The sequence below is a fragment of the Zalophus californianus genome, chromosome 5 (genome assembly GCF_009762305.2).
Source record: "Zalophus californianus isolate mZalCal1 chromosome 5, mZalCal1.pri.v2, whole genome shotgun sequence".
Classification (NCBI taxonomy): Eukaryota; Metazoa; Chordata; class Mammalia; order Carnivora; family Otariidae; genus Zalophus; species Zalophus californianus.
This window is the reverse complement of record NC_045599.1, coordinates 145,407,181-145,420,422: the sequence shown is the minus strand read 5'-3', so window position 1 is coordinate 145,420,422 and position 13,242 is coordinate 145,407,181. Positions and strand designations below refer to the sequence as shown.

The window sequence follows — 13,242 nt, the reverse complement described above, 5'->3', positions numbered from 1 at the left end:
TATGACATTATTTGTGTCTTCAAGATGTAAATGAAAAATAGAAGGGTGACATTTATGAGGGAAATATTTTATTCCTGGTATGACTATTATCACCTGTGAAAGCAGTAAAAGAATCTCTGTAAAACATCAAAATCGAGTGTATTTGCATTATATATATAAAAGAATAGAGGACAGCTGGGAAGATAACCCTCTTCTTCCCTAGTGGACCAGAAAAGAGAGAAACTGGCTCAAAAAGTATAGGCAGTGGCAACAGAAAGGACAGTAAGGAAAGTGGAATTAAGTGAAGGGAGTAGCAGGGCATCTGTGAGGTCTGGGGAGGGTCAGTAGGATTTGTGGGTGATGTATTGAGGAGCTTCCACACTTCACATAGTTTTATTTTCCAGTCTCCACTTTCTGGCCTTCATCCCCTGTCCCCCTTCATTCAGTCCATACAATGGAGTCTCTCAAAGCTTACCCATGCTTTCCAAAAATGGCTCTGTCATTGTCTCCCTGCTCCTTCTTCTCTGCCTCTGTCCTCCTTGGGCCCCTGCCCCAGACAGCAGATTCCATCACCTGTGGTTTGTAGCAAGGATGGTCTCCATTCTCACCCCAGAACCCACGGGGACTGTGTGGGGAACACCGGCTTCTAAGCAGTAAAACACCAGAGACGAGTTCCCAGCATTCTGACTGGAACATTTTTGCTTCCCCCCATGAATACAAAGGGACTGGATATTATAGTGTTATTCACCCCCTGCTATAGTCCAGGGACATTTTGGGTTAATGAGGCTTTTGTGAGCTGTCCTGGGGAGCCTGGTCTTCTTATATACCACTGTTTCCAGGGAAAATACATTGTCCATTGTAGGACTGTTTCTTTCAAGAAATCTTTGGAAATTGAAGACAGCCTGTATGGATACAAAGGAAATGCAGAAACCTTTCCATACATAAAATTAAATATGAGTAACAGAACACTTAATGCCTACTCACTGTTTTACTTTTTATTCAAAAAGCAAATTAATTAAAAAGGACTGTAAATGCAGGAGAGCAATTTGAATTTTGAAGGACTCTTAACAAAATAGCTGTTTTTTCTTTCACTTACACTCGAGGTTTGGTTAAAAAGTGCACTGGAGCTACCAAAAAGGAATAGTCAGCATATAATGATCACCTACAGCTTTTCTTGAAACATTTAAAAAAACATTCGTAATGATGAAGTGTACCCAATAGGGAAGAGAAATGGCAAAACATCTATGGGATAGTTTGGGTGTAAAGACACATTTCTTCCAGTAAGAATCTGATTTGGAATGACTGAAATGTGGGTGATTAGAAGTTTGCCTACACTTAAGTCAACTGAGGCTCTAATTCAAGTCAGGGGGTTCTTGTCCTCCATGGTATCTGGCTTCCGTGGTGTTAAACATTTCCACGATGGCGCATGCAAGTGTGCAGAGAGCACGTCGTTAACACATTTGCAAGTGACACCAGTGTGGGGAGATCTGAAACTTCAGATTTAGAATCAAATGGGAAAAGAGCCTTGGTGAAGTTGGAAAAGTGGTCAGAGGCTCACAAAGGGCGAGTACAGGATCATTTACTCATAGTGGATTAATGCCACAGAGGTTGCGGACATACAGGAAAGCACAGAGCTGCCATGAAATCTGGAGAGGGAGAAGTGTGTGCATTATAATCCATGTGTGCACAGACATGATGTGGAGCGTTGTTCTTGTGTCGTTCCTGTCAGTATTCTGACAAAATGTTGTCTCTAGTCTGTGTGCCAGGAAAACCTGGAGACTGGAAGGGAAGAATCAGAAGACAACAGATCAACAAGATGCCTCCTCCTTGGTTCAACAATTGAGAGATTTCTCACTCGGAAAAAAGGCTAACGGTGGCAAATTGGCAGCCCTGAGGAGCCTCCTCAGCAGGAGGACAGAGGTCGGGTTTTTCTGCGACCTCTCCTATGAGTGAAGGAAAGAAAGTTGTGGGAAACGTGAAGGTCAGTTGAGGTCGAGGTTATCCTGGACTATGCCCCTGAAAGAAGGATTGGTTCTTCAGCTACAGGTCTTCTTTAAAATATGATACAGGGGATCCCATTCAGAAATGTGCCAAGAAAAAAAGGCACGGTGGACAGCTCCAGGTTAGACCCCGGTCCCCTACCCCGGTCCCCTACCTGTAATCCCTGCAGGAACGGACTAACGTTTAGATGGGTCATTTGTTTCTTTCTTTAATTACTGGCAAAATATGAACCATTTCAGGGGGTGGGCTGATGAGAAGATAACCCACTAAAATAGCAGGAGAGCATGGCCCACAGAAGAAATAAAGTTAAAATAACCCAAAGTGAATTATAGGAACCTTCAGAGATTAGAAAAAACACCCGCTGCATCACTGCTCCCAAGTCATGACCTAGTTTCGGAGCCTGCTCTCTGACGCATCACTATCTTGCAAAGAGAACATTCTGTACCTGGTTGTTTTAATCAGGACTCTCACTGTAGGCTGGTTACATTTCAACACATTGGTCTGATTTCCCAACTTTCATCCACTTTTGTTTATGAAAATAGTCTCATTCCAGTTACAAAGATTGAAGCCTGTCCATCTTATAACCTCCACCTTGGGGCCCCTCCGCCAACATCCCACTCTCTCTGAGGGCTGGACCCAGTTCCAGCTTCCTGGCTCGCTTCCCACCTTCCCTCTGCCTCCTTGTTCTTTCTCTTTTGTTGTTGTGGGTGGGAGGGAGGAAGAGGAGAGGTTTCTTCACACAAAGGCAGGCCCCAAGGCGGTCTCTGAATGTCAATCTCTGCCTGTGTGGCCCATACCTATAGAATTATGCAGCAGTGGCTCTAGCCCCCTTTCAGAGCAGGTGGCTCGGATGCTCTCTTCTCTCCTGCCACAGTCGGTCTTCCTCAAAGGGACCTTGGACTTGAGGAAATAGGGCTCTTGCTCATTAGATCTGACAGAACCTCTGAGCTCTCTCTCCCCTGTGGTCTGATGGCACCGGGTCAATCACCAGCTCGGAAGCTGAGCGGGTAGCCAACCTGGGAATGAGATGTGAGTCTTCCTTTTTGCTGCCACCTACAAACTATGGGCTGTTCCTGCCCTATGACCAGTCTTTTCCCAACATGCTTCCCTTCTCTCTCCCAGGTCTCTTGTGAAAACTCTCAGTGGAAGTGGCCAGTAAACCAGCGGGGTCTCTATTGCTGGTGTTTCCTGTCAAGAACTAGGCTCTCTTTCAACTGGATTCTGGTAATGATCAACTTCTTTCCCCATGGGGAGCTATACCTGCTGATGTGCCTATTGAGTGACCTCTGGGGCCAGGAGAAGGCAGTTATCTGGTGTGTCATACAGAGCTGTCATGATGTCTGATGCCCCTGACAATGGGGAGGAGAGACCTTTGTCAGAGGAAGCCCTCAGTCTCCTCAACACTTGGAGAGAGTCACCAAGGCCAAACCTCTGGACAGTTGACAGATGCCATGACAGGCACAGGTTAGGAGGAGGGAGAAAAGCTAAAAGGGGCAAGAGATGGAGCCGGCAGGGCAGAGAGATAGAAGCATGAAACGTAGAAGAAAGAAAGGTACATGGTGGGGAGTGACAGAGGGCCACCAAGCCCCAGACATCTTTAGCGTGTCATCAGGTCCCATTTCCCTTGAAGTAGAGAAGGCCACTGTTTTCCCACCCTTTGGTGTCTCTAGGTGCCTTTGTCTCTGCTTCTCCCCACATATTCTAAAAACACCGTGATTTCTGACTTAGCTCCCTCAGCATGGGGCCCTAGACACCAGGTTGATGTATACCTCCGCACGGTCCTATCTGCCCTCCCTAGCTGTAATTCTGTCCTGGCCCGTTAGCAATACTGCCTACTTATGATCCTCTACTGAGGATGACTCATGGCCCTTTCTGCTAGAAGCACTGGCCCAATAACTCCTGATTCCATCTCTTCTATCACTTTTCATGTGTGAAAGACCAAGCCTTCATGAAAATGAAAAACATATATACTGGGCTGTCTTCATTCCTTCAGATCTCCCTTCAGCCATGGTGATGCTTGGCCCAGATCACGTCCCGCCTCTCCGGTGTTCACAAAACCTGAAAGCCCTGAGAAGGCTTCACTTCCCCATGGCCAACTGCTCCCCAGGACCCGGAGCCAATCTCCCCCCTCCGACCGGTACGCCTGGGCCTTACCACTCTGCATTCTTCCTCCTTCTGCCATGCTGGTATTTAAACATAACAAGATCCCGAAGCACTTTAGAAACAAGTCTTACAGCTCCCTGTGTTAGAGCCACTGCCTCCTTCCTTCTCTTTCTGCAGACCTGTCACCTGTCACCCAGAAGGTTTCTGCTGGCTGCAGGCACAGGACACTACTTCTTTCCCAGTCTTTCTCTTTTACACCAGCGTCATTCCAAATTCTTCCATGTCCTCTCAGAAACTACCCAGATTTCCTTCAGATCTAATAAGCCACTTGGTTTTTATCACACTCTCTTAATCATGTGAGATCACTACAAGGAGGTGATCTTTTCTGACTGCTCCTTAGAAGCACCCAGGCAATCCTACCCACCTCATTTATCCACTCACCTTCTCCTGATTGTTCATATCACCAGCTACCCTCTCTGATGACCCATTTAATGTATTCCAAAATCTCTAAGCATTCTTTCTTGAAATGTGCTACTTTCTCAACCACTTGGCCAAAAAGCAGGTCCAGATTTCTCCGCATGGATGATAAGGCCTTTGGCTTGCAAGGCTTACATGATCCAACCTTGGACACTGACCTCTCTGATCTCATCTCCTACCCCTAGACAGAGCTCTAGGTTCCAACCACACTCCTAGTTGCTCTTTGTTATGGATTGGATTGTGCCGCCGAAAAGATAGGTTAATACTAACTCCCCATATCTATGAATGGGACTTATCTGGAAAGAGAGACACAGACAGATGTGCATACAGAGGAGAAGGCCCCGTCATGTCAGAAGCAGAGACTGGAGGGACGCAGCTAGCAGCCAAGGGCCATCGCCTGAAGCTGGAAGATGCAAGGGAGTTTTCATTCTACCCAGAATTTTAGAGGGAGCCTGGCGCTGCCCATGATCTTGGCTTGACTTCTGGCCTCCAGAATTATGGGAGAATGAATTTGTGTTGTTTTAAGTCACCTTGTTGTGGTTCTTTGTTATAGCAGCCACAAGAAACGAATGCACTCTTGCTGCACAAGCAAGCACACTCCTGCCTTGGGCATGTTTGCTTTGCGCCTGGATCACTCCTGCTCAGAGAACTAAGTCCACGGTTGTCTTTCTTTCTCTCTCTCTTAGTCTTCAGGCACTGCTCCAATGCTGTTTCTCAGTGATGACCTTCCCAACCACCTTATGTCAGATAGCAACGAACTCTACCTCCACAAACCCCCATCACCCTCTACCCTCATTCTTGTGCTGTGTTTTCTTCATGACATCATCTGACATATCACAGATCTCTGTTTCTGTTTACTCTTGCCTCCCCACTGCTCACCTAACTTTAGCATCTTCACTGCTGTAATGTCAGGGCCAAGAACAGAGCTTGGAACTTTATAGCTGATCTGTGAATATCTGTTGAATGGATACACTCATAAATTCCACCCTCATAAAATATCAGTATATTAAGCATTTGGACCTGTTTCTGTGTTCTGCTCTGTTGGCATACAAAAATGTTTTTTTGATTCTAATTTCCTAAAGGCTTGTGATTGAATCTACTTGTTTAAATAGTGGCTCAGCAGAGACCCACACACAGCATGTGCATTCAATGTCTTTAGTTGACAACAGTAAAAATACAAGTAAAGCAGAATACATAAACCATTCTGTCTCTAACACTATGAGACTGGCTTTACATTTAACGTTTTGGAAGAGATTTCCTTAATTTATATTTTCAACATATACTAATAATAACCCACATTCCTTAAGCACTTATTCTGGTTGGCAGTCTCTGTGCTTTCTCTCTGCGGTTCTCCATGTCATTTGATAGTCTAGGAGTCTGAGGCTCAGCGAGGTAAAGAAACTTGCCCAAGATCCCAGAGCTAGAAAGCAGAAGAGCCAGGGTTCAAGGGCAGGCAGCCTGGCTCCAGAGTCCCTCCTGTACACTCAGTGGTATACTGTCTACTCAGATGTAGCAACTAATAGAGGTTCTATCTTAAACAATGCAGAACAATTTATGATGAAGAAAAGAGAAGAAATGGCTCAAAGGTAATCAACTGAAAAGATGGATAGCACTTTCTCTCAAACTATATGAGGTAGAAAGAACCAAGATAAAATAGAAATTATGAAGTTCTTTATGTGCAGTAGACAGGAACAAGTCAATTTTTTTTTTTTAACATATGGAATGTTCTAAATCACTCTGAATAAAATAAAAATTATCGGGGAGGGGGGTCATATGCACATATACAGAAACAAATTCTGGGGCGCCTGGGTGGTATAGTCACTTGGGCATCCGACTCTTGGTTTCAGTTCAGATTGTGATCTCAGGGTTGTGGGATTGAGCACCATGCTCAGCATGGAGTCTGGGACTCTCTCTCCCTCTCCCCTGCTCCAACGCCCACCCCTCACTCTCGCAAAACAAAAACAGAAACAAAAACAAAAACAAAAAAGAAGAAGAAGAAAAGAAAAGAAACCAATCTCTGTTATCATAACTCAAGAAAGATAGTGCCAATTTGGAAAAACAGATTAGTGTAAATGGTACAAAGACGTTGAGACTATATGGACATGCGCACGAACACATACACACACAGACTCCGAAGGACTGATATCCTTAAATCCAAGCCCTCTTCCATTAATTCTAAGTGGATATGGCCCAGCCTATATTTCTTTGGTAGCTTCTAATTTAAAATTCAGTGTAATCACTGTAGGAAGGAGGGAGCTTTCTCTCACTCCACAGGCTGGGTTTTGAGCATTTTGTTAACACGCTCAGGGGCTGGGGATTTGTGTTTTCATTGTGCTTAACACATGGTGCCATATTACCTTGTTTATGCTGTCTGTCCCATAGGTTGCGGATTCCTCAAAAATAGATCTGGGTGGCCCTGGGTGGCCCAGCCAGGGTTAAGCATCTGCCTTTGGCTCAGGTCATGATCTCAGGGTCCTGGGATGGAGCGCTGCATCAGCATTAGGCTCCTTGCTCAGTGCGGAGCCTGCTTCTCCCTCTCCCTCTGCACCATTCCCCCCCATGCTCTCTCTCTCTAATAAATAAGTAAGACTGTTGAATCACAGACCTGTACCTCTGAAACAAATAATACATTATATGTTAAAAAAAAGAAGAAGATAGCAGGAAGGGAAAAATGAAGGGGGGGGAATTGGAGGGGGAGATGAACCATGAGAGACTATGGATTCTGAGAAACAAACTGAGGGATCTAGAGGGGAGGGGGGTGGGGGATGGGTTAGCCTGGTGATGGGTATTAAGGAGGGCACGTTCTGAGTGGAGCACTGGGTGTTATGCGCAAACAGGGAATCATGGATCACTACGTCAGAAACTAATGATGTAACGTATGGTGATTAACATAACATAATAAAATAAAATAAACTTTTAAAAAATAGGATCTGTATATTATTTGTATTCAGTTCCCCTACTAACTCAAAACGGGATTTGGTAAACTCCTTTTTCCCACTTGAACTGAACATGCCATTTCTTTAAAAACAACAAAAAATGCTTCCTTGGCATCAGGATGCTAAGGCAGCTCCCCAGAGGTTTGCTGGGGTTCAGGAAAGTAAAACCAGTAGTGGCTTCCTTGAGCAGTCATGCTTATCACCACAGTACATATGTTTACTCGGTAAGATTTTTCAAACACTTTGGCTGCAAATTTGATAGCCGAAGCTAATTTAATAAACTTCTCCTATAAGAAGAAGTGCTCAGGTCAAAACCCTAAAAATCTTCGTCAGCAGGGGTCAACGGCCACTTCCATCACAGACAAGTGGACCCAGTCAGTTAATAACAAAGTCCTACAGTACAGTTCCGTTTTTGTTGAAAAGGCATGTTGTTTAAAGGAATGGTCCTATGTTTAAAATACATTTAAAAATTATTTTAAAATTTAAATTTTTATTAATTTTAGACTTCCATTAAACAACATTTCTTAGTTTATTTTTTAATGTTTTTTTAAAGATTTTATTTATTTATTTGAGAGAGAGAGAGCGAGCACAAGTAGGGGGAGCAGCAGGGAGGAGAGGGAGAAGCAGACTCCCCACTGAGCAGGGAGCCCAATGCAGGGCTCGATCCCAGGACCCTGGGATCATGACTCGAGCCGAAGGCAGACACTTAACCGACTGAGCCACCCAGGTATCCCTGTTAGCTTATTATAAAGTAAATTAAAAGAGCTAAAATTTTTGAATTTTAAGAAGAATCCTTCTTCTCACTTGAAATTGTGAAAATACTTTTTTTTTAAATTTCTAGGAGATATATGATCTTGAATGCTGCCATACAGCATATATATTATGCTCCTTTTTGTGCAGGATTGTTGATGTGTGAGTATGGGGTGCCCACCTGTGTGCCTATCCTAACGCGAGCATGGGCAGAAACAGGGGAGAAAGCAGGAGGGAGAATGTAAATAAACTCAAATCATTACAACCCATGAGAGACTCCTGGAATTATCCCCCAGTCAATGGAAATTCTTAATATTCTTAACTGAGGAATTCCCAGAAAGAATGAAGAAAGAATTTATGAAAAATACTAAAGGTTATCATCATGGAGGCACTTCCTAAATGATGCTGGTGGTACATATACGTGAGCAGGTTTTGTTTTGTTTTGTTTTTGAGTGTTTTGGGTTTTTTTTTTCCTCCAAATTTTTTCATGTCTAACAAGTCTGTAGATTATGCAAAGCTCAATTTATCGTGACGCTCCCAGCAATCTAGGGGACAGAGTAGTAGCATAGTTCAAATATTACCGACTCCGATTGGTGCCGTTGAGACATCTGCCCTGAAGGAGGAGGGCAGCGAAGTATCAGATGCTCATCGGGTCTGTGAGAATGAACTGCACCAACAGCACGCTGGCGGCAACAGCCCAGACCCTGTCTTTACCTTTTCTCCCTCGCCAGGCCTCTTTAGTGGTTCCTCAACTGCTTTTGTTCTGATCGCATCTCAGTCTGGCTCCGAGCTCTTTGTGGAATACCCTCCTGTCTCATTGGTAACTGAATGTTCTGGCTTGGGTTCGGGCACCCCATGTCTACAGACACCCCAGTCACTGGTGGGTGCCAACTGCCCACCCCAGATCTCTCCCCTCGGCTCCACCTGTTCCTGGGAGGCTGCCGCCAATCGGTGTTCACCGGATCAGGAGGAAAAGTTAGGGACGGGGCTTTCATCTGCTGATTTATGGAACTGAATTCTCAACTTCGTACCTACGGCTCAGACATCATTTGGAACAGAACTGAATTTCTTAGGTTCATTACATGAAAACCGTACAAAGCACTGTAATAAGGAATGTAGAAAGGCATGATTTATGACCCTCCTCATAGAGGAGATTTAATTCTGCCTTTTGTTCAATGGTCTACACATTGTGTGAGCAAAGTCAATACCAATAATGAAATGTAGACTGAAGAGCTAAATCAATTCAATAAAATGCAATCGAAAGGCCAGGAGCTGGAGTACATTGGAAAGGCGAGTGCCTGCAGGATTAGTATTTGAACAACAGGTAATTACAAAAATCAATACCTGTATATGAAAACATGACAGGCAGCCATCCGTCATGAAGGGAGAACCATTACTAATGGTCTGGGCCCTGAGTTAGGATGAGAACTCAAGACACAATTGTGCCAAGTCCCTATCAGAGGTTATGCATGTGTGTGTGCACGCGCGCGCGTGTGTGCTCCCCATGTGACTGAAGGAGCGAGAAAAGGAAACTCCAGATGGCTCACCTGGTGTTTTATTTAGGCATGTGTGGGGCGCCAGGGTGGCTCAGTCAGTTAAGCGTCTGCCTTGGGTTCAGGTCATGATCCCAGGGTCCTGGGACAGAGCCCTGCATCGGGCTCCCTGCTCAGCGGGGAGTCTGTTTCTCCTTCTTTCCCCTGCCCCCCACCCCGCTCATGCTCTCTTTCTCTCTCTCTCTCCCCCCTCCGAAATCAATCAATCAATCAATAATCTTTACTTAGGTGTGTGCACCGTCCCTGTCCCTTCAGCTTATCTTTGCCAACTTCGGTCTCATTTTACCAATGTGGTATCAGCAGGGGCCCTCCGTCCTACACCACTCTTCCTGTCTTTCTCATCCCAGCCTCCCAGGCACCAGGACGACACTACCATGAGGTAATGTGACAACACAGGCAGCCTCGAGGACACCCGCGGAGAAGGAAATCAGAAAAATAAGCACTTGTGCACACAAGGACATACGATACAATAACTGGTATTTTAAATAAAGTAAAAGCAAGGAACTTAAGATGAACCTAAACAAGATATAAAGTAACTGGAATGTTCTGTGTTCCTGACCAAAAAAGAACATGAATGAGGGAATGCGTATGTGAGCACTAAGCAAACGGTTTGCAAACATTAAGTTGTGTAGTCCCCACAAAGACTCCACAACAGAGGTATCAGCATCTCTGTTTTACAGACTGAGAGGACAATCAGCTTGTGGGAGGAAGCACAGCTGGTCAGCAGGGAAGCAGCACCGGGAGACTCTTCTGTGTGACAAGGACTCCTTGTCCGTCACCGCCCCCCCCACTTCACCTCCTCTGGTCTGTCTGGGGACTCGGGGTGCATCCGATGCGGCCACACCCAGCCGCTGGGTGCCACTGCCACTGAGAGGCTTCAAGGCCAGTCCAAGGATCATGCAGACAGAGCCAGTTGGACCAGTGACTTCCCACTCCCCAGGCCATGACGTCTACACTAACCAACTACACGACTCTTTATAATAAAGATTCAGACCCTGTGTTTAGATGTTTGGCTTCTGACCACCGTCAAGCCTCCCCCTCCCCCTCTGCCCACATCCGAGCAAGGTGATAAGAAAGCTTGAGGCTTCCTCCTTTGGCCTCGGCAGGAGATTCCAATCATGCCAGCCCCTATCCACACGTGAGAACCCTCACCCTGGCTCTACCCCATGATCACCATAAACACCATAAAAACCCAAGCGGACTTCCTTTCCTACTCTCAAGCCACTTTCAGGCCTGCTCAGGAGCCACCCTGACCATTCCAACAAGCCTCGTTACGTGAGTAATCCAATTTTTCATACTTTCTGGGTGTATGCATGGTGTCATCAATCTTGACTTCAGAACCACGTTCCCGCTCTTGTGGGGGTATCACAATACTTCTGATCCAACCTGATGCTAACAATGGAATCAAATGCTCCTTGGCCTTTAAAGAAGCCCTTGAAGATGTAACCTTGCAAAAATGATGGTATGTAATCCCCTAATCAGAAATCTGTCCTGCATTTTGAGTGGCTATTTTGATTTCTATTAAAGGCACAGAAGGACTGAGATAATTTCCATTTGGGAAAGAAGCCATATAACTTTAATTTTTCTTTAGATCATTTTATATAATTGTCATAGTGTTTTCCGACCTTTGAAATGTATCTTAGATGAATAATATTTGTCTTTATGTCAATGTTGGCACCATTGACCTTTGGGACTGGATGATTCTTTGTTGTGGGTGCTGCCCTGTGCATGTGAATTTTAGGGTGTTCTCAGCAGCCCCAACCCTGCCCACAACGTGCTTATGGCACCACCACAAACCTCTCCAACTGTGACAACCGCAAATATTTCCAGATGTTGTCAGCTGTCTCTTGGGAGGCAAAATCACACCTGGCTGAGAATCACTGCCCTATATTCAAACCACAAAGGCATGTGACTTTTCTGGTAAGCAGAAGACAGAAAAATGATGAAAAGCAGCTAGGCTATATACGTCCCAATGCAAGCAAGCAGGATCTATAATAAATTGCAATTATATCTCCAAAACTCTTAAACTGATTTCTTTTTTTTTAAAGATTTTATTTATTTATTTGAGAGAGAGAATGAGAGAGAGAGAGAGCATGAGAGGAGGGAGGGTCCGAGGGAGAAGCAGACTCCCCGCCGAGCAGGGAGCCCGATGCGGGACTCGATCCCGGGACTCCAGGATCATGACCTGAGCCGAAGGCAGTCGCTTAACCAACTGAGCCACCCAGGCGCCCTCTTAAACTAATTTCAACTCATCCTCAAAATTGCTTTCATGCTACGGAGATGACTCTTTATAGCTCATCAAATCTTTTTTAAAAATTTGATTACTCAGCAGCTTATATGCAAACATTTGTCCCTTGTCTAAAAAAATCAGAGTTAGCTATGCTGACCACTGTGCTTTTCCAGAAGTATCATGCAGGAAAATGTATATACAAAACATTCCAAGAACCAAAGCACGCTAACAATTGTTTACATAATGGACACACACAATAAGCTCTTTCACGGACCACATATATCCGTATTACATTCACTAGTAATTTTGTAAATGGCTCAAAACTCTTGATTATAGCACAAAGCTTGTTTATTGCCTAAAGTTCTCATCCTCTAAGTGAGTTTTCCAGGAAGGACAGATACCACAGGTTGATTGTAGTAATCTTGTAAAGTAAGATGCTTTGTATTTCTTGAAGATTTCGAGGCAGAGATAACTCCAGAGATGGAATTGGGAGGAGGAAGGCAAATCGCATGAAAAGTCTAGTGTTAATATTACCAGGGATCTTTGGTCACCTACTCCTCAGTGTTTAAATATTAAAAAAGAAGAATGTATGCAAACGCATGCCTATTAATTAGAGAGAAAGTGCCGTTTCAGTCTTAAACATGGATCGAAACTTTGGAAACATAACTTGAGTTTTCCTACTTCTTTCCCCTTTCAACTACTCCATAGACCTCAGGGATGATGAATTTGCCACTAGGCATTTCAGAATCCAAGGAGTGCTTACCTCAGCTTTAATTTTATTGTCTCCGAAACAGAGGTGTTGTAAGTAGGCTGCAGCATTAGACTGGACTGAAGGAAACTGGTGTTGGAGCATCTGAATCACTTCCGGCAGTTCCGGGTCTCTCCATCCAAATTCTCTGAACAAGAGGAAGGCAGGAGAACGTGAGAGAGAAATCCTCCCACAGTGTTAACACACCGTTAACCCATTTACGAAATGCACTTAAGAGTTTATGAGTAACTATTTCACAAATGATGGTTCTGGTCTTCTTACACACACATCCACTGAAAAACACTGGAAAGGACTTTCTTGAGTAGATGGCTTGGAAGTGTATCTGTGTATACACATGTGTCTCCATATGTAGAACATATAATCTTAAATGTATCAACTGAACTTACATGTTTAGGAAGATTACCAAAAAATGACTTAAAGTGTCACCTGATTTTATTAATATAC

General features: G+C 44.5%; 1 protein-coding gene across 4 annotated transcripts in view; it reads right to left on the bottom strand.

The window, feature by feature from the left end:
- Positions 1-13,242, bottom strand: part of CTNND2 (catenin delta 2) — a 904,171-nt gene that overhangs the window by 228,412 nt on the left and 662,517 nt on the right. For all 4 annotated transcript variants that reach the window (XM_027605522.1, XM_027605518.2, XM_027605519.2 and 1 more), the window contains one exon: positions 12,793-12,925. In XM_027605522.1, coding sequence (XP_027461323.1) covers positions 12,793-12,925 — 133 coding nt within the window. The remainder of the gene's footprint in view (positions 1-12,792; positions 12,926-13,242) is intronic.